Source organism: Monodelphis domestica, chromosome 2 (genome assembly GCF_027887165.1).
Source record: "Monodelphis domestica isolate mMonDom1 chromosome 2, mMonDom1.pri, whole genome shotgun sequence".
NCBI classification, from domain to species: domain Eukaryota; kingdom Metazoa; phylum Chordata; class Mammalia; order Didelphimorphia; family Didelphidae; genus Monodelphis; species Monodelphis domestica.
Window position 1 is genome coordinate 212938979 of NC_077228.1, and position 27859 is coordinate 212966837.

Sequence of the window (27859 nt, forward strand, 5' to 3'; positions counted from 1 at the left end):
GAAATATAATTTTCAGGGGAAATAAAATGGCCATTTTTATGTCTGCTACAGAAATTTCTAAAGTCAGTGAAAATGATGAGAAATCATACTTCTCCGGATTCAGTATCTTGGGGGCTCCTTTGGATTTCTAGTAGAGATTTCTTCAGGAATTCTTCACATTCTAGACTGAAGGAAAATTTTGTCCAGGCTTTTGGCTCCTAAGAAACATATTGAGGTAAAGCTTAACTTTAATGGGTTTTAATCACTTTACCCATACTCCAAAACTGGGGTGGTAAAATATAGGGCACTCCTAGAAATTTCTTAGGAGTTTCCCAGGTGGGAAATTCCTTTCTCTAAAAGCAGCCATGTGCCAATGATATCAGAAATAATGTTCACAAAACCATTATTTCTCTCCACTTAAAAAGTAAAATTAGTTATCAGTATTCACTGGTCTTTTAAAACACAAACCTATCTATTATAATGGTTGCACTCTGGAAATTTACCTTAAAAATTCCAAAAAACAGGTTCATGATCTTTTTTTTTCCTAAAAACTAAAACCCATAACATTTTCTCCAAACACAAAACTTAGGGTTATACTAAGGAAAAGCTTAAAAATTACCTTTAACTCTGAATACCTATACAATTCCTTTCCTTTTTTACCTTTTTTTTTTACTCTAATTTACTTTAGTCTCCAAATTTGCCTTTCTTTTAGCCTTGCCTCAAAAACCACTTTGACCTAAGGCTAAAGCCTCTTCTGGAGAGGAAAAATGTTCAGTGTTTCCTTACCATTTAAAGCTCTGCCTTTTCCCCAATATTTCTTGTCATCTACAACAATTCAATCACCAGTCAGGTCTGGAGTTGACCATCCTAAAATGAAATGTCTTTACTCCAGAACTCACACAAATGCGTTTCAGAAAAACCTTGCTATTTGAAAACACTTAACAGCTTGGGGAAAAAAAAGTAAAATTATAGCACTCAAATAACCAAGTTAATACCTAGAATAAAATGCATCTTAATGCCAATATTAACTGCACTTGGTACAAAATGTTTTACACATTAATCATACCAAAACTTTGGGAAGAAAAAATTAGACCTTAAAGTTAAGAATTTCTGGACCTACTTTTGCCTCCTGCTGGATATTCCCATTTCTAGATCACCAGCTCCGGTCTCACCTCTTCAACTTTTGGGAGGAATTGTTAACACCACTTTCAGATATTATTTGCTAACCTTTAAATCACCAGCACTTGTAATTATTGGTGAAGTCTCCACCTAAGAAATACATTAAGCTCACAGATTGTAGCCATGTTGAGCTAGACTCCATGTTGTCCAATATGCGTTGGGGCCAGCCTCTGCCATCTTCTCATCTTCTCAAACCTTTCCCAAACTTTAAAAACGGTCATATCATGAGATGGCTCTGTTATGGGCAGGAAGGATACCCCTGGGGTTCGGGAAGGATACCTTTTGCAAGCATGCAAGACTCCAAAACTTAGCTTGAAAACAAAAAGAGAAATTTATTAATTTAGGAAGTAATGTTGAGAGTGGCCAGGAGGATAGCAAGATGGGACAGCAAGACGGGGAGCAGTTCCTGGGAGGACAACATGAAAGGAAAGGCTGTTCCCCCATGGGGACAGCGTGGATGGAGAGGCTATCCCCCAGATGACATCAGTTCTGGGGGTTTATATACTCTTTAGATGCTAGGTCCTGGTGTGGAGGTGACTTGGAGAGTATTAGTCCCTCAGGCATTTGGTGGGGTGGGGTGGTCATCTGACTGGGGTCTGCCTGGGGGCATAAAGATCCATCTCTTTGTCCATCTTAAATCTAGAGGATAAAAGAGGGTAAACATCTCATGACCCTGGGTGAGGTCATTGGGTGTTTCTAGGTTAAGAGTCACAAGGATGCAAAGGAAGGGAATTTCCCTGATAACAGTTGGCCTGGGTTTCTGGGGTATAGTGCCCATGTCAGCTTTTCGGGCTTTGGCTGCCCCCACCTCCATTTTTGGGGATTACAGACAAGTTGTTTCCCATGCCCAGTAGCACCCAGGTAGCTCTGGATTATGCGGCTCTCTGTGTACCTCACTGATGATTCCCACTTAACAATCCCTTAATTAAAGAGTGAGTCCCTCCGAAATACACGAGACAGGAGTCCTACTTCTGAGAGTAATTTACCTGGCCCCTCTGCTAACCAGACTCCCAACTCAACCCCAAATGGTTTGTGTGGGTACCTCAAGTCTTGGGGTCCTCTTAGCAGGAGGGCTCAGGCAGCCGGGACTTCGGATCTCAGTAGGACCTCCATTAACGTCAACTGGAAAAAACACAGAACTATTAAATAGTCAAAATCACTCTTTAATCAAGGGCAAAAGGGGGTCTGCGCTAGTAGGCCTCACAACAGAGCTGCTCAACACACAACTGCAGAGTCCCAGGATTGAACTCTGGCTGCTCTGGTCACTGACCCCTGGGAAATGCCAAATGTAGGAGAATGACAACTCTGAGGAGCCATTAAAGTTGGGGAGTTTAAATACCTTTCTAGTTGACCTGGGGGCTTAGGGTGAGAGGGACAGTTGATTGAATTTATTATGGTAAGAAAGAAAAATGAGGGGTTTGGGATTGAAATAACAGTGAGGGGCTGATGCCCTGCAATGGACACAAAAGGGAAATACTCAGCCCAGGGCTGGGCCACTTGAGTAATGGAATTTGGCCTAGGGGGAGAAACCATTGGGACAAAAGAGATACTTAACATCAAATGGGATTATCTATTCCCACCCAAACTACCAGGATGTCTATTGTCTGATGAAGTAGGACCTTCCCTCAGGGGGAAAACTCTCCAGTAACCTGGGATTTCTACCTCCCAACTAAATAAAGTAGGGACTTCTAAATTTCCAAGTTGACATTAAGCATTCATGTAAGGCAGAGTGCTGAGCATTGGCGAGACAAGAAAGGAAAAAAAATGGCTCTGCCCTAAAGGAGCTTGCAATCTAATAAAGATCACCTGCAAATAATTATATTCAAACAATCTATGATAAATTGAACACATTTCTAACACGTGGTGAAAATTTTTTTTATTCTTCATTTGATTTCTTTCAGGTCAAAATGCCTGGCGACATCTGTCCTTTAACCTTTCACCTTGGGCCCAACTGTGGTCCCGTCCGCCCGTGGCAATGCTAGAGACGCCTACTACGTAGGGGACGATGAGGCTGTCTCCCTCAGGAGTCCGGAAACCCAAGCTCAAGGAAAGACTACATCTCCCAGGAAGCTTTGCGTCGTGGGGGGAGGGCCGAAAGGAGAGATCCTGAAGGACCTACCCAAGGAGGCGGAACCTGAAGCCCTTCCGTAGAATACGGCCATTTGCCGAAGGGGTGGAGCGAAGCAAGAGCGCGGCGACCAGGGTCTGCTCTGATTGGCCTAGAGACCCGTTTTTCTCGGAGGACCTCGACAGGCTCATGCCAGGCTTCGTCTGGTAAAGGAAAGACTAGAGTGCGAAGAGGGGCTCAGCTTGAGGAGCCGGAGCTGGGTGAGTGACCTCTCCCTCTCCATCCCTCCCACTGCCTCTGGCACCTTTGGGAACGCAGGCCAGAGAGAAGCCCGGACGAGCGGGTAACCTGTATGCGCGTGTCCTCACCTGCCCGTCCCTGTATATGCAGGACCATCTAGGGGTGGGGCGTGGCTCGCGAAACGTGCGGGGTGTCTCTGCAAATTGGATTTCCTCCCCGCCCTTGACCTTCTCGGCAGCCCTGGGAGGAGGGCACTGTTATTGCCCCCACCTCACAGATGGGGAAACAGAGACATAGAAAGTGAAATGAGTTACCCAGGAGTGAAATGACTTTCCCTGGGAGCAGGATTGAAACCCAGCTCTTCCCAGTTCTAGGCCCAGCGCTGTGTGCACTGTACCACAGACTGATCCACACACTGGGCAAGGAACAGACAGGCTTGGAAAAGGCCACGCTCCAACCCACAGCAAGTGTCAGCGCTCTAAGACACAAACAGAGGCATCTATGCTGAGACACACACACACAAGTATCCCCTCTCAGATACTTACAAGGGCAGTGATGTCCCTATGGCATGGGTGGGAGAGCTCCCTGTGGGCAGATTGGGGGGTGGGGTGGAGAAAGCTGCTCCCATCCCCCTCTCCACTATGGGTGACAACAATTCCCCAGCCCTGACAGCCCAATGGGAGTGCACATGAGGTAAGGTGGGTTGCTCACACATGACAGAGTTGGGAGGGGAGCTGAGGGCTCAGGCCACTCCTCACCCCTTCTCTGTACTGACTGAGAACATTCCTCACTCACCTGCCCAGCAGCCCAATGGGAGCATTTTCTCCCTCCCCTGTGTGGGGTAAGGGGGTGGGGGTTGGCTGGCAGGGTACAATGCCTTGAGGGGGGGAATGGGCACAGCCCTGGGGATGGAGGGTGGGAGACCTCTGAGCACTCCTCTCTAAAAGGTTCACCATCACTGCACAAGGGTATCCATGTACATAAACACACATAGATATATACACTTGCACCCACTCAGCAATAGGTTCTCACCCAAGTGTTTGCACACAGAGCCAAGGAAGGGCCCACACTCCCACAAAACATGTTCACACAGAGTAGCCTTTTCCCTCAGCTCTGGTGGAGAGCCAAAAGCCTGGTGTCCACTCCTAGCTCCCCAGGTATAGGTTTTGCCCTTTAGGTTGGTTACTCTGCCTTAATTTCCTTCTCTTTTGAATAAGGGTTGGTCTGAATGACCTCTATGGGCAGTGGCCAGTGGCTTTCACTTGCCTGCTTGTCTTTGGACAGCTCTCTCCTTGGTTTTCCCCTCTATCATTCACATTCTTTACATTCCTAGGGATCTTAACAGGGAACTTCAGGAATATGTGGACATTAGGAAAGAGACCTCAGCCTAGCACTGGATCACAACTGAAACTATGAGAGAGGCCTTCACTGAGAGAGGCTTCACAAACAGAATACCACAGCTTCAAGATTGCTGTAAAATGCAACTTTTTCAGTAGAAGTGGTAGGTAAAATTGTTTTCAGGTTGTTGGACGAAAGGAAAATTTTTTCAAAAAAGAAAGTATAAGAATAAAAGGGAAAAAGAAAAGCATCAGAAGTTACAGGGGATAGGGTGGGGAAGAAGTATATTGTTAATCGATTGGATAGAAAGAACTCCAAGTTTGGAGTCAGGAAAACAGATTAGAATCCTAACTTTCTGACTATACAGGGTATCCCAAAAGTTTCAGTGCAACCTTAAGCTAGAATTTTGAAGATACCTTGTATAATTATAGGCAAATTCACTTAACCTAAGACTCCTTTATAAAAAGGAGAAAATAAGAATACCTGTTGTGTCTTGGGTTGTAAAATTAAAACATTTTCCAAACTTTTAAAGCATTATATAAATATTACCTTCTGGTATATAAAGTTCTAAGATGAGAATATAAAACTTAATAATCATTTGTCCAAGTTAGGCTTTGTATAAAGGGGAGCAAACAGTTGAGGGAGAATGATTTTATTTCAGCAGAAAGTAGACAAGAGTAAGACTCTTAGATGTAAGAGATAAAGTGCTATTCTTGGAGTCAAGAAGACCAGAGTTTAAATCTGACCCATATACTTATTAGCTATGTGACCATGGGTAAGTCACTTAATTTTTGATTGCCTCAGTTTTCTCAACTGTAAAATAGGGATAATATCAACATCTACCTTGAAGAACTGTTGTGAGGATCAGGTGAGATAGTATTTAGAAAGCACTTAGCACATATTCTGGTACAGATTCCCAGAAGTATAGAATTAAGCATTATAGGCGCTCACTTGAGTTTCCCTCAAATTAATCCCCAGTGCCTAGCACTGTTCTTGACACATAGTAAATGATAAATACATGTTGATTAATGAGAACATTTGGGAGGGGGATGAACCTCATTTGTATCTTCTAGCTTAGAAAGTTGCCTGAGAAACTGAGAGATTATTGATTTGCTTGTAGCCATTCAGGCAATGTGTGTAGTGTGAACTTTAAAATTACTCCACCCTACTTATATACTTTAGGGGAAGAAAAAGTTGTAATCTCCTGATTGAACAATGAAGGTACTTAGTTCTCACTTTATAGTGAAGCTAGAACTTTAAGCTAAGTCTATTTTTAGATCTTAATACAAAAGGTGTTAAGTAACTATAAAGGTTAAACTAATCACAAATAGGTCAAGTAATTAACAAAAGGTGAACTTAACAAAGAAGTGTTAAGTAACTCAAAAAATATAAACTAATCAAAGAAGATGAGAACTAAAAGTATGGGCAGTCCCAGAGAAAGTCTTTGATGTGATTGGTAGATGTGAATTTTTTTTTTTAATAATAACCCTTACCTTCTGTCTTGGAGTCAATACTGTGTATTGGCTCCAAGGCAGAAGAGTGGTAAGGGCTAGGCAGTGGGGGTCAAGTGACTTGCCCAGGGTTGCACAGCTGGGAAGTATCTGAGGCCAGATTTGAACCTAGGACCTTCTGTCTCTAGGCCTGACTCTCAATCCACTGAACCACCCAGCTGCCCCCTAGATGTGAAAATTTAGAGGAGGAGACACAAGGGTGAAAGGTCTATATATTTGAGATTTTTTTGTCTCTAAGGACACTCTCTTTCCCTGATTGGTGATGGAGAGTTAGCTGAGGGCAGCGTGCTGGCCTTTCGGCATCTTAGCATGGCTATAAGCTATTGTCCAGTTCAGTGGTGAGTTTCTGGCTGAATTTCCCTCCTTTACTTTTCCAACTTTATCCCCTTAGAAGCCTCTAATCTTCTTCAGAAGGCAGGAGGAATCCTATATCCTCTTCCCTCCTTCTCCTTACATTCCTTCCCTCTATATTAATTAAATTACCATCAATTTCCAGACTGACTTGGATATTTTATTTGGGATTTTCCCCAGTGACCAATTAAATCTAGATTTTAAGTCACAACCCTAAAATTATCTTGACAGTAGTGAGTGGTAGGAACTGAATTAAAGTCTTCCTGACTCCATTATCATTCCTGTACACCTGACTTTTATACACAAGGTTATGGATGCTGCTTTTCAATCCAGGGTTTGTTTCTGAAAAACCTCAGTTCTGAGTATGTTAATGCCCCATGACCCCACTGTTCTAGAAGATTCGGAGTGCTAACACTCTTGTGTAATAGCTTCATTCTAAATGCAACCTAGGTTTTTGTTTTGTTTTTGCCTTTGGACACCTGCCAGAAATTTGTCAGCCCACCCAGATCCCTCCAGAAAACTACTTAGTGAAAGATCTCTAAACAAGCTACTTCTATTTTTCCCACTTGTCTCTTGCTTTTAGCTTAATATGAATGGACATTGCATGTGACAGAGGCAGGGATGGTTGGTTATGACCCCAAATCAGAATGTAGGAACAACTCCAAGGTGGAGGTGGCACTGGCTGGGTCTGCAGCTGGGCTTGTTACCCGAGCTTTGATCAGCCCCTTGGATGTCATCAAAATTCGTTTCCAGGTAGGTCCCTTTCTTTCTGTGTTATGGGTGGGAACACAAGTTCAGGTTCCTCTACAAAAGTTGTTTATGATACTTGGAACTGGAACCATCTCTTCAAAATTAAGAATGTTCTCTGATGCTTTACTGAAAAATCTTTTCCCCCTCATACCCTCTTATCTCTGTCCTTTGGTTTTTAGCTTCAGGTTGAGAATCTATCATCCAGAGATCCACGTGCAAAATACCATGGGATATTACATGCAATGAGGCAGATCCTGAAGGAGGAAGGCTTGACAGCATTCTGGAAGGGGCATTTTCCAGCCCAAATTCTCTCCATGGGTTATGGAGCTGTCCAGGTAGGTGACAGGGAACAATCCAGGTACCTGAGGTTTCAGTTGCTTATTAAAGGAGGATAAAGAATATGAAGCAATTAAGGTAATTATTCTTAGGGTACTATCTTAAAAGGGGCAGCAATGATTTTATCAGGGTGCTTTCTGTTTGTTTTATGTCAAATATTCTGTGGAAATAAAAAGTATATTCAGAATGAGCATTGAAAAAACAGTTTTTTCCAGGGACAAATAGGTGGCATAGTGGATAGAATGCCAGGTGTGAAGTCAGGAGGACCTCATTTCAAATCTGACCTCAGACACTTCCTGGCTTTGTGACCCTAGGCAGGTCGCGTACCCCCTCTTGCTTAGCTCTTGTCCTTCTGTCTTAGAGTTGCTACTTAGAAAATAAGGTTTTTTTAAAAAGGCATCTTCCCTTCCACTGTGCACTTATCATCCTTGTCAGAAAAAAATATATACATATATATGTACATATATATATATATGTGTGTGTGTATATATATATGTGTGTGTGTGAATATATATATATATAATTAAGTTGTAGTAGCAGGCCCCTAGATTACACAGCATAGAATGGACTTGGTGCCACTTCTCTTGTAGATAGTCCATAAATATATTTAGTAATGACTTTCTGTTTGTATAGTCCTTTTCAAGGTACTTTCACAAACATCTTGTTGGAGTCTCCTAGAGAAGCAGGTAAGGCAGCAGGTATCCTTTTTTTTTTTTTCAAAGAGAACAATTGAGAGACAAGTTAGGTGATTTATCCAAGCAAGTTAGTGCCAGTGCCAGGACGAGAGCCCCAGGTGTTCTAATTCCTAGTCCAGATCCCTTTCTCCTCTGCCACACTGGTTTTTCAGTTCAGTATTCACTGAATGTGGTTGGTTCTACAGTTCTTCCTTCGAGGTTCTGCTACACATCACCATTTGGAAAGTAAAAGCTAAAGTGGCATTAATTTCCCCTAAAGTGTGCCCAAGGTGATACCCACTGCGGATACAGTGTCCCCTTTGTGTCTATAATAGCATTTATGCTAGTGAGGCTTGACCACAGCCCTCAGACTTGATGCATCTCTATCTCTTACAGTTTGTGACCTTTGAACGCCTGACTGAACTAGCCCACAGAACTAAACCGTATGGCATAAGTGACTTCTCGGTACATTTTGTGTGTGGTGGCCTGTCTGCCTGTGCTGCCACTCTCTCATTGCAGCCTGTTGACGTTCTCCGGACTCGCTTTGCTGCTCAGGGTGAGCCCAAGGTGAGTGGTCAGAGGTTAGAGATTCACAGCATGTTTGAGGGACTAGGAAATGAGTCCTCTGAGGAAATGCCAAATTAAGTGGGATTCAATTGCTTAGCAAAAAGACTTGAAAGAACCTTGGCAACTATCTTCAATCCACCAATAAATATCTATAGATGACTCAAGAGCCATGCAAAGTACCATAAAAATATTCTGGGGTGGGGGCTAGATAGCACAGTGGATAGAGCACCAGGCCTAGAGTCTAGGGGACCTAGGATCAAATCTTGCCTCAAACACTTCCTAGCTGTATGACCCCGGGCAAGTCACTTAACCCCCATTGCCTTACCCTTACTAAGACAAAAGCTAAGGATTAAAAAATATGTATATATACTTGGCATTTGGCATACTTTACTAATTGCTGCATTTCCAAAAAGGTATGTGAAAACTGACTTTGTTTAAACAAAATCATATTTTAAATGTGACAGAAATGAGCTATTTTTTTTAATAAGCAAACATCTATTTTCTCTCCCTCCTGAACCTCTACCAACCCTCACTGTGGGGAAAAAACAAAAACAAATCCTTGTAGCCTGTGGGTTTTAAAATTAATAATCAATAACTAAATACATTTTATAAAGTTTTATTAATAATAACTAGAGCAAAAGAACTACTTGAATTCAGCCCAGTCACAGGTCAAAAAGAGGAAGAGGGAGAAGTTACAGCCACTTAAATACAATCACACAAAATGCGGGGATGCAGGAAAAGGGAATTTTGGGAAATACTAAGGGACTTCTGGGGGATGAAGTCCAAAGGCTCAAAATCTCCATTTACACAAACCAATATGTATAGTCAAGCAAAAGTAATTACCATATCAGCCATGTCTAAACAATATGTCTTATTCTATACCCTGATCCCATCACCTCTCTATCAGGAGATAGGGTAGTGTGATATTGAAATCACTTTGAAAGACTGATATATATTAATTTAAGGTCACCAAGGAATTCACTTATGTAATTCCTAAATGAAACACTCAAGTCAGATGCCAAATTTTTATGGTGTTTTAATTATAAACAGGAGGAAGAAAGTATTAGAGAGAGAAAGAGAGAAAGATAAGGGAGAGAAGGAAAGAAGTTTAACTCAGACCCACTCTGGCTCAGGCTGAGCCAAAGAGGGCTTTAAGGCCTTGGATAGTCAAGGCAAGGAAAGGGATTAGTCCTTATCATTCACGTGACCAATCTGAAGGAAAGCAGTCCACAGGGCTCCTCCACCTCCAAGCACCAGCCTCCAACTGACTCTCTCCCTCCTCACAGGAAGTCCAGAGAACTCCAGAGGCTGTTCTCTACCTCACTTCCTACGTCTCACATGTGCCAATGGTGGTTCTAGCTTGACCTAGGACCTCCCAGAGGTCTGTCCTTTTTTTGCACATGACTGTTGAAGGCCATATTCTCAAATAATTAAATCTTGAGTTTGCTGCAGCCCTTCCTAATCTTGGAGTAGGGTGGAGAATGTGGTTTCCAAGACCTGATTCAGTTATTCCAAGTATCTCTATTGTTATTGATCAGAAAATAGCTAAATCCCATCTTCTAAAGAATGGTCTGAATACAGTGGAATAGTTTTGAAATTCACAGTAGCATTCCTTATCATTGATTCTCTGGAATCATGGTTCATCATTGCATTGATGGGAGTTCTCAAGTCTTTCAGTGGTGTTTGTTTTTACCTTGTTATTGTGTAATTTGTTCTGGTTCAGTTCCCTAGGAGTGCACTATTTAAAGGCTCTCTCTAGTGAATCTGGTCATTTGAGTTGATTAGTCCTTAATTCGTCTGTTTTATCAGTGAAAATTCATTTCATTAACAGATACCTCCTATGTGAAAAACATGAGGACTGATACTTTGCTGGATTCCAGCATGAAGGAATTATAAGCCTTGCCCTCATGGAGCTTAGAGACCACCTGGGAAGGCTAAGTTATGATACTGATTGTAGATGCAATCAGAGTTCAGAGAAGAGAGAACTCAGTATGAGGTGAAAAATCTAGAAAGTTCAAAGGGTTGTAGGGTAGCTCCATCTACACAGAGGACAGAACCAGGGCAGCCAGTAGCTTTACATTTGTAGCTATAATGAATTGGATTACATTAGTGAAGAACTTGCCAAATGAAAAGGGAATTCAGAATCTGGAAGAGGTATTACATGGAAGATTTTGGGGGTATAACTTGGGATTAATGGTAACAAAAAGCAATATAAGTGGTCAAGAGAAGAGGAAACTCACTTTCCTTTATGGTAACTCTATAGGAGCCTATGCAACGTATACATACTTGGAGTTTGCCAATACTTCGATTGGTCTTATTTAAGTATTTTTCTTTGTTATGGAGAGGGCTTCTGTAGTCAGTGATGAAGTATTTTTTTTATATGATTGTGAAAGGGGATAGCTAGGTGGCTCAGTGGATAGAGAGCCAGGTCTGAAGAGGTTCCATTCTGGGCTCATATCTGGCCTTGGATCCATCCTAGCTGTGTGACCTTAGGCAAGCCACTTAATCCCCATTGCCCAGCCCTTATTACTTTTCTGCCTTGGTACTGTAAGATTTAAATTAATGTTCAATACTCCAGGTATTATATTTTATAAAGTTTATTAATAATCACTTGAAGTAAATGAATGAAAAGGTAATTATCTAACAAAATATAAGGCCACATGCGTAGATTCTCCTGCACTCACCTAACACCATCTCCACCAAATGGGATCACAGGAAGAGAGAGTGAGAAGAGGGGCAACATAAAACTTATATCCTTCCTACGTCAGCACATAATGTGAGAAGGAAAGTGGGATGCTGGGAAATGAAGTCCAGGGGAGCAGGTTCTAATTTCACAATCCCCCCCTATGATTCTCATGGGAAATGAGCATGTGGAAATTTCCCAGATTTACATACCTATTTTCCCTGTGGAATCAGTACATACAACCAACATATATCTCTAAGGATCTTTAACTAAAGGTATATACAATATTGCACTCTCTAAAGGGAAATTATAATAATTTGGGGATAAAAGGTGCATTGATAAAAGGCCAATTAGGGGGCAGTCCGCTTTGGTATAAGGGTTTACATTCAAAATAAATGCATTAAATCCCCCATAGTTCAATTTCTCTACATCCCAAAGTTCATTCTGGATCTTTTGGTGCAGTGTAAGGTTTCTGCAGGCATCTCCATGGTACCTTCTTCAAACAGTTCACTTTCTTGATTCAGTGAGGCAGCAAGTTTCTTATCTTAAAATTACTGTCAAACAAGAAAATTTTTATAAATCTAGAATTTATGACAATTCCCCCCTGAGTAGGGTTTTGACAAACACATGGATCACCCTGAGATACATGGCTGAGTTATGAGGTATGTGAATCAATTGTTAAAAGGAAGTAAAACATATTTTTAAAAAATAGAAGAAAAGAAAAAAAAATCAAAATTAAATAGTATATAAAAATTCTGAGTAAGCAAGAATAAGCCCATAATAGGTCCTAGAATCAGGGCCTAATAAAGTGATTTATGTCTGTAAGAGTTAAAATTTAGGGGGAACTGAGGCAGGTAGAAATTCGTTTCCCTCTGCAAGGAGTATTATATTTTTATGAGGTTTATTAAAAGTTAAGGATTAAAGAAAATACAGAATAAGAAAGCACATGTCTGGGCCCAGAGAGGCCTAGACAACCTCACTTACATCATGAAAGAGATGCGTCTGCTGGGAAGCGGAAGTAGGAAAGAGACCCAGTAGCCTTTACAGCCAGGTTAAATACCCCATCTCGCTCTTGGCCCAGGTGAGGTTACAAGGCATTTTGGGAAGTGAGCAAGGACTCCTGGGAAATGGAGTCCTGAGTTCAAGTCTCCATTTTTACATTTCACCATATGATCATTTGGGAAGAAGGACTTCCCCAAAGGATCATGAAAACATAATCAACTTAAGGATTACAATAATTTGATGATAAGAGAAAAAAAAGAACAAAACCAATAATTGCTGGATGCATTGACAAAAGGCCAGTTAGGGGGCAGTCCCCTTTGGCATGAAAGTATACATACAAATAAATGTTCAATCAACCACACCCAAAGTTCATTCTTGTGCAGCTTGTGGTCAGGAGGCTTCTTCATGGTGTCTTCTCCAAAAGTTCAGTTTCTGGATTCAGGGAAGTATCATTTTTCTTTAACTAAAATTCTTCTTAAAAGGAATTTAAACTTTGCAATTTAAAAAATGATATTTTTTTTACATGTCCCACAAGCCTATAGGATCATTGCAACAATATGCACTTATCTAATCAACAGCCTGGACTACAGAAAATTGCTACATTATGAAGGACAGAAAAGGGACTAGATTTTTGTTGTAAAAGGGAGCTATCATTCACTGGTCTCATTTTACCTTCACTCTCAGGGATAGGTGAGCCAGAATTATAGCTAAGCCAAAGTAACTTGGTCTGAACCTGGCATGGGGAAATCCTGTGTCTGACATTGTCAGTCGCTTCCTCGAACCCCAAAACAAGTCCTCTGTCTTGGCACAGATTCTCATCAATCCTACCTGGATGGATTGTTTCCTTGACCTTGTGCTTCTTGGCACTGTATAATGGCTCTTTTGTGATCCCTTCTCCTGGAATCGGACACAATCATTAATCAAAATCCCATAATATTTAACAATCAGTGGCAGGTTTCCATAGTCTAAAGCTTTTGGGTATGCATTAATATTAGAGCTAATGGATATTGTAAACTTTTATTAGTGCAAAATCAAAAAAACATTAATACTGGTAACGTGCTTAAAGTACAAAAAATGAGAGGCCAATCTCTGCAATACACCCAATATATAGAGTTTGTCCACACTATGCCCAGTGTAGGTATGGGGAACCCCAGAAGTGGGACCAAAGGAATCTAGATGGTACTGGGGAGGGGAAGGAACCTTAAAGAGTCTGGAGGTGAATTTTTAGCTTTTCAGAATTCATTGCTAACTGTTTTAGTTTGTTCTCCTCCAAATAGTGAAGAAGTCTCTGTAATGTTGCTATTGGAATTGAAGAAAAGGACTTTTAAATTCAGTGCCTGTGTCCTATCACATATTTGCTGATTATTTGCTTTAAGATTTAATTTTGTTTTTTTTAAGTTCACATATTAATCTAATTTAATATATTGTTACACTATGTAATTTTCAACTACTGTGTTTGGCCATTTAGCTATATATTCTGTTACATTGTCTTTATTTGTACCTCCCCTATGACTGAACTGGAGAAAATACCATTGTAAAAGTCCATAATCTAGTTGCACAAACCCTCTTCTGTGGCAAAATCATAGATCCTTATGGATGCTGGGTTTGTCACCAGAACCATTGAGGTCACATGTTGCCCAAATGGCCTTTTGTTCCTCTTTGCCTTTGTTAATTGTCACATAGATGATGATGGATGAGCTCCATCAAATTGGTTAGAACTTGTATACAACCCTTGGAGAATCTAATGACTTAAAATTTTAAATTGATTTTAAGGGGTCTTCATAAATGATTTTTCAGGATATCTAGGAATACCACTACTTCTGACTGATCATTTGCCTATCTTTGAGTTATTTGTAACAAAAGGTAAGGGCCCATTTAGTAGCTGAAGTGCAGTGCAATAGCATTATTGTGTTTCCCACCTCTGCATTTACTAAAAATGTAATGGATGAGACATCAGAAGAGATTTTCACTATTGTAGTCCTTGGCTCCACATTGCAATGGATGGGACATATAAAGACATGCCTTTTACGGCTGTTACAGTCTCTCATCAGAGGAGGGAGGTTTCCCAAGGGGCTTGGTTACCTTCTGATGGGTTATAATCTCATCTGGGAGATGAGAAGGTTTTCCCTGGGGCTTTGTAACCACTAGATGGGTTTTTTATATTTGTAACTCTTCAGTTTACTCTATCCTTCCACCAGAATGTTCTAGATATCTGGTGACATTTTAGAACCAAAAGGTTTTTCTCAGCAGTACAGAAGTTTGTTTGTTTGTTTGTTTGTTTTTCTGGGCTCCTCTGCCACATTTTGGAATGATGGCAGCAATAGACTTTGTTAAAAATATCTCAGCCAAGGTTGAAAGATTGGCTAGATATGGAGAACTTGTGATGAGTATCTATGACCTTCAAAGGTTTTTGTTTTTTTTTAATGTCACACAGCAACTCATGTGAATCCTATGAGAGAGTGGGTTTGTTTGCTATTGTCATTAGATAGGATCTTGTGATTTGGGGATTTGGGTACTTCTTTGAATATGCATTACCAGTTATACTATTATTTTATAAAGAAAATCATTTGCACTCACTCTGTGGATCATGGCCAAGTGAAAAAGGAAATGGAACTTATTTTGGGGTGAGAAACCTTTGTATTGTGCTCTCCTTGGGCAAACACAGTGTGTCACTGATTGTGAACTATATGCTTTTGATTTTTTTTTAATTTATTATTGTTTTTCCTTGTATGTGCAAGGCTAGTAAATGGAAATACTCCCCAGTCAGCCTTTGAATGGAGGGCGGCAGCCAAGAGGCTTTAGCCCAAAGCTAATTTAGTGAGGGAAAACAAAAGCTTTCTAGTTTAGGCACAATGAAGGTTAAAAACTCCTAGGAGCTGCTTAGCTGAGCTGATTTGGGAGACCAAAAGAGTGTTTGAGTATAGAATATAGACTACACCTGGTGTTTGGGTCAGGAAACAAGAGCCTAATTTCCCAAAATCTGGCTTTCAATCTACTGAACTAACTACACCCCCCTCCCCCCTTGCTGGGTTTTAGTGTCTAGAGGGTGACATGGAAGACCTCCATGTGGGCTAAACCTTCAGTTTCCACCCTCAGCCAGAAGCTTGAAAATCCCCAAGGTCAGTTTAAAATTGACCTGGGAGGTAAATAAAGGCAGAACTTATGCTGAGCTGTTAGGCTGTTGCTAGTCTAAAAAGCCCTTTCATCCCTAAGCTACTATATGCTTAAAACCCACGTGGGCAGGAGAGTTAAAAGGGTGGAAGCTTCTCCTCAGGTAAAAGCTTTTAGGAGGCTGATTGTTGCCTAAAAGAAACACCCAGGCTTCCAGGGCAACAGCAAGCACTCAGCTGTTAGTAATGTAAAGGAGAGGGGGTTGGGGGGTTATACTGTACCAATCTCATGGAAAGCTGCTCTCAAGGACCCCTGGCCAGTGTGCTCAAGAGAAGTGGCAAGGTAGGCAGCGGTAGGCTCAGAGAGGACCCCCAGGCAGTGTCTGATCAAATGTGGGAGGCAGCAGCAACAACAGTAGCATTAGCAGCTTGAGTGTGTAGTGGTTGCCAAAAATGAAGGATTTAAATTAATGTCCAATATTCCAAGTATTATATTTTATAAGGTTTATTAATAATCACTTGAAGTAAAGGAATGAAAAGGTAATTATCTAACAAAATATAAGGCCACGTGGGTAGATTCTCCTGCCACTCACCTCACACCACCTCCACCAATTGGGATCACAAGAAGAGAGAGTGAGAGGCAGGGCTACACAAAACTTATATCCTTCCTATGTCAGTGCATGATGTGAGAAGAAGAGTGGGATGCTGGGAAATGAAGTCCAGGGGAGCTGGTTCTAATTACACAGTACTGATACTTAGTTTCAATTTTAAGTCAGAAAATAAAGGTTAGAATAAGAAAACAAGAAATGATTGTCTTAGGGATAGCTAGGTAAATAGAACTCCAGGCCTGGAGATAGAAGGTCCTAGGTTCAAATCTGTCCTTGGACACTAACTAGCTGTATGACTGTGGGCAAGTCACTTAACCCTATGTGTCTAACCCTTACCCTTCTTAGAGTTGGTACTAAAACAGAAAAAAAAGAATTTTAAAAATGATTAATGTGCATCAGAGAAAGCATCAGTAAAACTTATAGAACTCTGTGTAGCCACCAAATCAAGGCTTCAGATTTTGGGAAATTACTAGATAGTTTAACAAATCAGTAACTTCTTGGAGCTCTTTAAGAAGAATATCCATACCCATGGCTCTTAACTTGTCTGGGTGTAGACCTACATGTCTGAGGAATAGGGCAACCCACATGAAGTTTTGAAATTGTTCTAGCATTAGAATTCTGTAACAATTTGTGACTCAATTTTACTGAATTGTGTTTAAATAGAAGTCGAAGGAAGAGGGCAAACAATGGAAAACCCTACTGATCCCCATCTTGTCATCCACACTGTCAGTCTGCATCCTTTGGGTTTCCCTTGGGTGTTTTGTTTTTTCTTTTTGGAAGTTTGATTGACTTTGACAGCAGAAGTGATGTACTTGTTCTGTTATCACTTGTGGTTAGGAGGAATAAAGCCCATAGAGGTAGTGTAGTATAATGGGCATTGAATAGGAAGGAAGACTTGGGTTCAAATCCTGCCTCAGGATACTCTGTGATCCTTGGCAAGTCATTTCTCTGCCTTAGTTTCCTATTGATGAAATTGGGGGTTGGGCTTGATAATGTTTAAAATCCTATCCAGCTCTAAACCCAAGATCCTTTGACCCTGTGAGCTCACCAGAGCAATGTGTGCCCACATACAGATCTACAGAAACCTCCGTCATGGCATGAAGATGATGTACAAGACTGAAGGTCCGCTGGCTTTCTATAAAGGCTTGCCACCAACTATTATTGCCATTTTCCCCTATGCGGGCTTCCAGTTCTCCTTTTACAGAATGCTGAAGCAGGTCTATGAATGGGCCATGCCAGGGGACAGAAAGAAAAATGGTGAGTGGGGGGCTGTCTCTTTGGTGAGTGCATGGCCCATCATGTTTCTGCCTTGGCCATGACACAATATCAGAGGCCTGTAACATGTAAACTTGCTTTTACTGCCCAGTAGATTTTCTCACTTCCTTTTGAACCCACCTCTGAAGCCTTGCTGGCCACCTCTTCCATTTGCCAGACTAGGGCCATCAGGAGACTGGTTCTATGGCCTAATTTGCCCATCTTCTGCTTTCTTTGGGGCCCCATACTTTAACCTCTTTGTGATTAGAGTAACCTCATTTTGCCTTTGGTAGAAATTTATTTTTAAATTTTATTTAATTAATTGATTTAGAATATTTTCCCATGGTTACACAATTCATGTTCTTTCCCTCCCCTCCTTCTACCCCCCCTGCTGTAGTCAATAAGCAGTTTTTGGTAGAAGTTTTTGAGGGGAGGAGTCACTCCCATCCTGACATCAGACAGCGCTAATCTGCAGTTAATTTTTACTTTACTACAAGGATTACTATCTTTGTAGAAATTGACTGCTGTTAGGATTTTGTTCAACAAGAGAAATACTTTCTTATGATTGAAGGAAACTTTTAGGATTTGTTCTTCTGAGTCAGGTGAAGTAGGCTGTTCTGGGGTGCCTGCTGGGATGAAGACCTCAGGTTGCATTTTTTTCTTTGCTTTTTCTTGCCGCCTTTCACTTTTATTGCAGCAAACATCAAGAACCTGCTGTGTGGCAGTGGAGCTGGGGTCATCAGCAAGATTCTTACATATCCTTTGGACCTCTTTAAGAAGAGGTTACAGGTAGATGGGTTTGAAGAGGCCCGGGCAACCTTCGGACAGGTGAGAAGCACTCTCAAAAGGGATCTTGGGAAGGTTTTAAGTAGAGGAAGTAATATCCACAGAGATTTTAATTAATAAGGAATATTAATCTGGCACTGATGCGTATAGGACAGATTTAGAGGTGAGCCCGAAGACACGGATAATTGTACAATAGTAACTGACTAGAAGTGACAAGTGCCTGAATGAGGGTACTGACAGTGGGAATGGAAAGCAGGGGATGTATATAAGGGATGGATGGTCTCAAGTCAAACCTACAGAATCTGGTGAATGATTGGCTAACGAACTTTCTGCTCTGACCTCGATGACTTAGTAAAATGTGAGGAGCATACCTAATTTAAGTAGTGGCAGTTCCCTGCACATGGCCCTTGTTCTCATGCACTCCCTAGACCCAAAGCTCTTTTTTGTGAGGATGATTGGACCCCCAGCAGTTCAAATTGTAGGCAGTAGGGTATATGGACACAGAGGAAGGAAGAAGGACTCATGGTCTGTCCTTGGGAACCTAGCAGTCTGGTTAGGGTTGAAGGCATAAGCATTTAAAAAAGGGCTCAACATTCTCAAAATTGCCATAGCCTTACCTGGACAGTTTAGTCCTGGCCCATAGACACACTGTACATAATGACCTCTCCCTTCTTAAATTTCTCATTGAACATTTCCTGGAACTCTCCTTTTCCCTTCTTTGGCTCTCTTATCAGCAGCTTTTTCTGTAATCGTTGTGTTTAGTTTTTATCTCTTATTAGACCAGAAACTTTTTGAGAGCAGCACCTTTGACATATTCATCTTTATGCATTTTGCTTAGGACATTGCCTTGTATATAGCTGATGCTTAATCCTCTTTTTTTAGTCTGACTGAGAAAAAAGAAAGGATTCTGTTGCCTGTTGTGGCCTAGAACTGACCCAGGTTTCCCAAAGGTTTTACCAACAGAGTGAAAAGCTCTTGGTAGACTGGGGAAAGGTTTGGAGAAATGGACCCAGTGAAAAGTGGTCTGTTGTCTGAGGACCAGCCTCAATTAGCTGGGAAGGCATTTTGTTAGCTACAGAGTAATTTTTCAAGAATTCTCAAAGACCATCTCCTAAAGCAAGGCATTGTGTTCAGTGTTAATGGAGGGAGTACTGACTCTCATGAAATAAACTATAGATTCCTGAAATGTTGAAATAAGTATTGAAATAAGAATTAAATACAGTGTGACATTGTTTTACACAAACTCAGTACACGCAAATTCAGGCAGATAGGATTGGCAATAGAAATGCAAAAAAAAGGTAAAATGAACATTTTAAATTATGTACTAAATCCTCACCATTTTCCCAAGCACTGTAAAGTCTCTCAGGAGTTCACCCAGTCACTCACTCTCATTCTCATTCTGAGAAGCCTTAGTGTTAAAGTCATTGCATCGTTTTGCACCAAACATTAGCTCCTAAATCAGTCTTTGTCTTTAGTTCTGGCTTGTAACAAGACATGTCTGTCATTACAGGCTTTCTCTTTGTTTCATTAACATTCTTTAGCTATTAATTATGGCCCCAAAATACAAGAGTAGTGATGCTGGTAACTCTGATAAACTTAAGAAAAGTCATCAAGTACCTAGGTATGTTTGTATAGAAAATACTTATTAAATAATTGAATTTGTTATTATATGTGATTTTCTACTTAGGCAAAGGTATTTGGAATGTATTGGTCACCTAAAATGAAGTCCTACTCCAAGTGTTTACCTTAACAGGGAGGTTTAAATATATTTCATGTCCTACAATGAATTTAAAGGAATTATTTTGTTAAGGCTTGTGCTTAGCTCCCTAATGTATTTGTTTTCATTTTCTTCTTTCAAGTGACATTTCTTGATCACCTACTATGTGCAAGCTCCGATTTTAGTTCCTGTAGGAGATACAAAGGTGGATATAAAAGTAAACACTGGCCCATCTCCAAAGGGCCGATGATATAGTTTATTTATTTATGAAGTGTGCTTCTGTGTACCAGGTGCTCTGATAGGCAAAGGGGGTAAAAAACAAAATAAAGACATCCCTGATTTCATTCCTTAGGGCAAGAAATGTGTACATACAGTTTCTTGCTTTATATAAATTTACATTACACAAATTTTACTTTATATGAAGAAATCTGAAAGAATGTATTACCTAGGTCTATGCCCATGTCTGGCCATTGAGTGTCTGCCCCAAGTAGGTATAGCCAGGCACTTCGGGTCTGGCAGAAGTCCCAGTAAGAAGAGCAGCACTGCAGGACCACACAGGATCAGAAGGGGAGTGATGGGTTAACACATACCATCCACCAGTGTAATGTTAGCCACCCTCTCTACCACTTCCTTAAGATGAATTGATTGAAGTAAAGTCCAGTCTCCTGACAGCTTCAAGTCTCCTTCTCCAGAGCCACAACACCAACACCCTTCTTTCCTCCAGAGAAGCCAACTGCCTGTCAGCCAGGAACTGCCTTCTCAGAGCTCCGGAATGTTGGCCTGGGGATCTCCTGCTTCTGCCTTGTAGGACTTCCTAGTTTGTAGGATTTCCTGCTCCTGGTTTGTAGCAAAGAGCTAATTCTTACAACTGCACACATGTGCCCTTTCTTCCTCCCTTCCCTATGTCCACTGGCAAATTTGTATTATGTAGAAATCTCCTTACATAGAGGTCTGTGGAAAAGTCCATTTACCCAAAACAAGAACTGTCTGAAAGTCTTTGCAGAATAAGGACTATTAAGGGTAAAATTCAGATTGAGACTGAATATAAATTTAGTTGGTCACCAGGGATTTAATTTCTAAATCCCAATGAAACACTCAAGTCAGAATGGAATTTTATGGTGGTTTATTTTACAATAGAAGGAAGAAATTAAGAATGAGAGAGAGAGAAAAGAAAGAGAATTTAAATTACTCCAACCCGGGCTGAGCCAGGCAGGAGTTCAGAGGCCTTGGCCAAGGGGTCCTCCACAGAAGCCAAAGGAAAGGGGAGTCAGTCTTATCACTCATCATGTGACCATCTCAAGGAAGCAATCTGAGGAGCTCATCCAGGCTAGAGTTCCAGGGTCAACTCTGCCAAAGCTCCCTCCCCACAGGAAGCAATGCGAAATATAAAGGCAGTTCTTTACATCACTTCCTCTGTCTCACATGTGCCAGTGGTGGCTTAAGCTTGGCTTAGGACAGCCCAGGGAGTCAGTTGTTTCTGATTTGTCACTTGCTAGCACATGCTTGTCATAGGTCTTCCTCCCCGACATTTAATCCTTAAGAGGGTTGTATACATTCCTAATTACTAAAATTCTAAAGACTAAGCAGGTTTAAGAAAAACTAAAATTCACAGGACAAAGTATTTTTCAGGAGGAAACCTTGCCATCTGACACAGGAAGAACTTCATGTGGGAGGTTATGATCAAGCTCATCCTTGAAGGGAATAGAGGTACTGAGATGTGTAGGTGAGGAAGAAGCACATACCAAGCAAGGGTTATTGCTTGTGAAAAAACATGATTTGGGATATGGAATGTGATGTGAACAACATAGCTCGTCTAAAGTGTTCAGGAAGGAGGCTATTGAACAAGGGAGTGACATCATACCTGTTTCATAGGAATGTCACTGTGACAAGTATGTGGAAGATGAATTAGGGGGAGGCAAGAAGACCATTTTGGAGGTTTTTATTCTAATAGTCATTCAAGAAGTGACAAGGGCTTGGGCTAAGGTGCTGGTGATTGTATGCACAGAATGAAGAGGACTACTGTGAATGATGTGATGGAGGGAGAAACAAGATTTTGCAGCCAATTGAATATGTGGCATGAGCTGAGGTTATAAGGAGGCAGCTATGTGGCTCAGTGGTTAGAATGTTGGGCCTGGAGTCAGAAAACTTAGATTCAAATCTGGACAAGTCATTTGACTGTTGTCTGCCTTAATCCACTGGAGCAGGGGCTTGAAAACCAGTCCAATATCTTTGTGAAGAAAATCCATGGATAGTACTGGCGTGATCTGGTCCATGGGGTTACAAAGAGTCAGATACCACTGAAAAACAATAATAATCAAGGTTGTGAATGGAGTGCTTAGAAAGGTATCCTCAGCAAAAAGAGGAATTCTGTTTTGTGCATGTTGAGTTTGAGGAGCCTCTGGACATACAGCTTGAGATGTTACTGTGCAGTTGGTAAGAGGGAACTGGAACTCAGAAGAAAGAATAGGGCTGGATAGATAGATCTCAGAGTCATCTGTTTAGAGATGATACTTGGGCCCATGAGTGCTAATGAGATCATCAGGACAGAGAGGCTATAACAGAGCTCCCCACAACAGCTAGACCTGGGTACCTTGGTATGGGTTGGTACATGCCAACAGATATACCTTGGGATATACTCATGGGAAGTGGAATATAAATGACAATCTAGCAAAGGATCCTAAAAAAGGAGGACTCAAGATTAGTAGGATGAGAAAATAGGATAATGAAACCCTTGTGAGGAGAGAGGAGTGTCAAGTGATGAAGAAGTATAAAGCCTGAGGAAGGGCCATTAGATTTGCCTTTAAGAGATCCCTTGGCATCTTGAGAGAGATCCTATTTAGTCAGGTTTGATGAAATCCAAAACCAGATTGCAAAGCTTCAAGAGTAGGAAGGAGAGGAAATATCATTAACAAGTGTAAATACAACTTTTTCAAGCAGTTTGTTTGGGAAAGAGAGGAGACATATAGGACAATAGCCTGAGGGAGAGGTAGGGTCCAGTGAGGTTTTTAAGGCTAGAAGAGACCTGGGCATGTCTGAATGAATGAAATGGAAGGAGATAGAAATAAGGGTCCAAATAGCAAGGTTGAACTTGTCTTAGAGGAAGACCATCTCTTCATCAGAGAGCAGAGAGGATGGGGGATGATGTCAAAGGGTTCTGAGATGCACCAAAAGCAAAATGAGGAAATTCAAGGCAAATGGCTTTTTTCCTTTCTTTCAGCAGTGAAGGAAGGGCCTTCTTTGAGAGGATGGGTTAGGGAGTGGCATGGGAGGATGGAAGAGAGAAGGTTTGAGGCATGGGGAGCAGGATAAAAAATAAACCAGTTAGGGAAAAGTCAAAGGGTTAACTTGCTGTGGTGAGGGCCCAGTTGCAGATGTACATACATACATACATATCTGGTTGTGTAAGCTTCCTTTCAGCTAAAGGAAAAGCTGTATGCAGTTCAGTCCTCAGAGGGGCACCACCAGCCAGGTGGAGATCAGAAGAGGGCGAGAGCACTATCAGCTGGAGAAGTCAGGAAAGGCTTCCTGAAAGAGGAAAAGTTGGATTGGGACTTGAAAGATGAGTAAGGTTTTAGTAAACAGTATAGTGTAGAACCCTTTGAGATGAAAGGGGTGACCCCAGCAAAGATGTGGAGGGGGGGAACCTTGATTAGAGCTGGGGGGGCAGGACAGATAAAGAAAGGCCAGGTAGGAAATTGAGTCAAAATTGTGGGTGCAGATCAGAAAAGAGAAAAGCTATAATCAGAAATGTTGGTGGGGAACAGTGATCTGCCACTGGATGTAGGGTGGATTAGGAGAAAGGCACTGGATTCACACTTTGAGGCATTGGTTGATAGAGTCTGCACTAGGGTGATAGCACTGAAAATCAAAAGGAGGACTTGGGCCTGAGAAAAATTAGGGACCTTATTGGCTGACTCTTCCTTCTGTCTTCCCCTCTATAGTCATTAAAAGGAATTCTGAGAGAGACTTGAGATATGTGTTCCCAACCAGCATAGTTTGAAAATGTGTGCTTTCCTGGGTTTAAAAATCGCTCACCTTGTGCATTGCTATTCAACAAATAGTAATCCCTGGCCATTTTGATTATGTCACCTTCTTAGTTTTATCACAAAATAAATGCCTGTGTCAGAGAGAGAGGGGTTTTCTGCCATTAAAAGTATGTGGATTTGTTTATGAAAACAAAACACCAGAGAGAGTGTCTGTGCCTTCCATGTCTGCATAGTAGGCCCAGCTGTTGCCAGCTTTGCTCTAACACTTTCAGAGAAGGGCTCTTCTGTAATACAAGCAGCAGATACCAGTATGGAGGGGATGAAGAGATGGGATGAGTCAGTCAAGAAAGACCAACTTTCTGCTTCTCCTTCTGTAATAATTAAAATAGTTGGTTGTCATAAACTGTAAGAGTTAAAATAGTTGAAGACATAAATTGTGACCGCAGAAAATATGTTTTCAAGACAGTGTTTTGTTTTAAATCAAATATAAGGTGGTCACCAGGGAAATATTTCCAATTATGAAATATACCCAAGTCAACTGGGTTTTATAGAGATTTTAATTAATACAAATGAGGAATTAAGGAAGAGAGAGAGGGAGAGGGAGAGGGAAAATCACACCTGAAAAATCTCTTTGCCTTTTGCAAGTTCACACCAGGAAACCTCTGAGTAAGTTTCCCAGTTCTTTGTTCCTTGTAAATTCACGAGTTGCCTGACCTTTATAGGTACTTAGCACCCTTTTGTATTATATCCAAAAATAGGCACAGCTTAAGAACTTTTTGTCTTACTATGGTATGGGTTTAAGTACTTTTCATTGTTCAGCAAAGAGTTTACAACTTTATCTTCCCCTAAGGCATGCTTAAGTATGATGAAGTAGAGTCCTCACATTCCTGATCAAGTACCTTCACTGCCCAAATGGGGAATGGTCCCAATGGGGAATGGTCTTAACCCAACCTTATGAAGTAGGGTCTGAGAATTTTTAAGGTTCACACTTCCTACTATAGCAGATGGAGATGTTACTACAAAATGCCCATACTGGTGCTCAAGGGCTTTGACCAGAGCTCTCCAGGTGCATTTGAAACTAAAAGGTTGAGAAACGCTTGATCTGTCTGAATCCCTGTGGTGGAGAGATAGTTCTAATGAGAGACTCTTGACATCTGTGGCTCCATCTCCACCACAGGCTTTATCCTGGTTTTCTCCTTCTTGATTCCTGCACTCTTCTCACCAGATCTTTTAAAATGTTCTGTGGGGTATAAATCATATATCTCTGTTGCATAAATCATCAATCTCAGTCAATGTCTCACTTTGGCAGGAATAATTTTTCTCCTCTTTTCTTAATCACAAGGCACAGCTGGGGATGGGGGAGTAGGAGTATATTGGGGGAGCCAAAGTAATATAAAAAAACAAGAGAGAGCAATAATCTTTTTCCCCCAAAAGAGGGGGAAATAAGGGGTACTGATTGGAAAATTTGGCAGAATTGAATGGCTCATTGCATCTCATGATTTTGAGGCACTCTGGTTAGATCTGAATAAACCATTTGAAAGAAGACCTCATGCTGCCCAAGGGTGGGAATCTAGGAGTCCCAAACATGGTGCCACTTTTCTATCTGCCCCTGGTCTCCCCAGATGTTCACAGGATTTTCATGTGTCTTTCTTCTCTAGGTGCGAAAGTATGAGAGCTTACTGGACTGTGCCAGGAAGATTCTCCAAGAAGAGGGTGCACGGGGCTTCTTTAAAGGCCTCACTCCCAGCTTGTTGAAGGCTGCTATGTCAACTGGATTAATTTTCTTCATGTATGAGCTGTTCTGTAACCTCTTCAACTGTAAGAAGACCTCAGACAACCAGAAGACAGGGCAAGTGAGCTGAAGGTCTTGGACTTCAGGAGACTCCAAAGAGAAAGAAAACTATCTGTTGCATTGTGGAGTGTCTCTTCATCCATTACCTCCAAGCCATAAACTCAGAACACCTGATAGGGTACAGCACCCATCTCCACTCAGTCCATATATTGCCAACAAGAGAACTAGTTTTATGTTTTAAGGTCTCTAGGGAAAGCCTGGGAATTGGCATGTGTGATTTGGCCTCCATTAGACCAAGGGGTAGAAAGAGGGCTCGACTTCCTTGTTTTACCTTCATCCACTAGACACTTGAAAAGAATAGTCAAGGTGCTATATCTGCACCCCTCCACTGGGCTTTGAGCAGTTTTAGGGCCTGTGTTCCACACTCTAGGTGATCCTCATCTTATTTTAGTCATCAGACTTTAGCATTGAAATTATATCCTTGGTTCAGAGTTTCCTCTCATCTCTGCCGACATACCTGCTTTTTTTTCTTATCTCCCAAGCCACCTCCACAATTTCTGTAATCCATTTGTTCTCCCTATATTGCTAAAAGGAAGAAATTACTATGTCTCCAGCTATTCTAAAGTTAGCCTGAAGGTGTGAGGGGGAAAGGCCTTCTCCAAGCTCCATTTTCTGAATAGCATGTCTTCCTCCATTGTAGCTCTCATCCCCCAAAATGGCTTTGCTTTTTGTCCTTAAGGAGAATTAGTGCCAAATTGAGTGACCCTCACATCCCCAGATGCCTGGACCTTGATGTTTGTGGAGAAATACAATTCTAGTATTCTCTCTGCATGGACAAGACTGTTCCCTGACAGCCTCCTCTTATGGGCACTGGGCTGTGGGAACAGGTTTTCTGGGGGTGTAAAAGATGGCAGGAATTTAGACAATGTCAGCAAATGGGTGTAGAAGAGCAGGGGAGAAGCTGCAAACTCCCCAGGATTTCATTTTCTCCTTCTTATTGGACATATCAAACACTCATTCTCTACAATAACACTTGAAAGTAAACTTGGGGCTCTGGGTTTGGGTGAGTAGAGGCTGCTACCACTCTGGTGTCCAGATTTGATCCAAGGTTGTGGTGATGACCATTCTTGGCTGCTTTGGCAGAGATGACTGTTCTCATGAGGTGTTCTGCTGAGGGCAGGGTTCACAGCCCTGTGGGGGTGAAGATAGGGGAACCCACAATTGATATTTATTTAGAATCACAGAGGAAACTGCAGCTGGGTGTGTGGGAGGTGGAGAGAGATGAGACAGACCATTACTGCTAGACTCCTTGCTTTTACCCTTGACCACAGTCATACTCACCTGGTGTTCTAGGGCCCTAGCCCCAGAGCTCAAATAAGAACGATTTTGGTTTTTTCTTCGTATTGAGGTTTAGTAGAGGAAGGCAGAAGGATTGCCTTGATTGGCAGATTCTGGGAAGGGGGCCTTAGCTGTGCCTGGTGCTCCCCTTGAGGTGCCAACTCTTTCCAGCTGCAGAATATGCACTGATCTAAATCCCCTCAGCCCTTGGGGGACAACAGCTAACAGGGTGGTCTTTGATAACTGGTTTATCCTTTCTGATTCATGACATCTGTGTCTTAGACTTGTAACAATACACTCAGCAGCCCTAGAGGATGGGAAACTACTTTCCTGAAAACCTTTTCCTTCCCCCTGGATACTGTTATGTGAGTGAGCAGAAGCTGCTATAGAAAGTCTTCACACCAGGGGCCCTGGCCTGGCTATCCAGGTTTTGGCTCTTCGGAGCTGCTGGGAAGACAGCTCCCTGAATGTATTTTATATACTTCCAAAGTCAAAACATCTGTGCTCAACCAGTAAAATTTTATTCTCACCAGTTTGGCTTGAATTATTTGCTTTTTGCCAGTCCCTCACTATCTCCTTTCTGATGACTC

The 27859-nt window shown here is 41.5% G+C and overlaps 1 protein-coding gene and 1 long non-coding RNA gene across 3 annotated transcripts; one reads left to right on the top strand and one right to left on the bottom strand.

Moving 5' to 3' along the window:
• Positions 1-1470: 1470 nt before the first annotated feature.
• On the bottom strand, positions 1471-2865 carry LOC130457250 (uncharacterized). The gene is made up of 2 exons (XR_008916413.1): positions 2201-2865; positions 1471-1797 (listed from the first exon to the last, which is right to left on the bottom strand). It is a non-coding gene; the product is annotated as an uncharacterized LOC130457250 (long non-coding RNA).
• Positions 2866-3244: 379 nt separating this feature from the next.
• On the top strand, positions 3245-27801 carry SLC25A19 (solute carrier family 25 member 19). Of its 2 annotated transcripts, XM_007482662.3 has the most exons (8): positions 3245-3486; positions 4800-4967; positions 7250-7419; positions 7596-7751; positions 8823-8993; positions 17470-17653; positions 18348-18478; positions 25798-27801. In XM_007482662.3, exons 3-8 carry the CDS (start codon positions 7288-7290, stop codon positions 25999-26001), a joined length of 978 nt encoding a protein of 325 aa, XP_007482724.1. In that variant the 5' UTR covers positions 3245-3486; positions 4800-4967; positions 7250-7287; the 3' UTR covers positions 26002-27801. The 2 variants fall into 2 exon arrangements, with proteins under 2 accessions (XP_007482724.1, XP_007482725.1); XM_007482663.3 differs by lacking the exon at positions 4800-4967 and having other exon boundaries at positions 3283-3486.
• The last annotated feature ends 58 nt before the right edge of the window (positions 27802-27859 follow it).

What these genes read in the sequence shown, in the direction of transcription:
- SLC25A19 (XM_007482662.3), top strand. Translation starts at nt 7,288, where the DNA reads ATGGTTGGTTATGACCCCAAATCAGAATGTAGGAACAACTCCAAGGTG. An exon ending in TCATCAAAATTCGTTTCCAG is followed by an intron (nt 7,420 to 7,595) that starts GTAGGTCCCTTT and finishes TTTGGTTTTTAG; the next exon opens with CTTCAGGTTGAGAATCTATC. An exon ending in AGGGGACAGAAAGAAAAATG is followed by an intron (nt 17,654 to 18,347) that starts GTGAGTGGGGGG and finishes CTTTTATTGCAG; the next exon opens with CAAACATCAAGAACCTGCTG.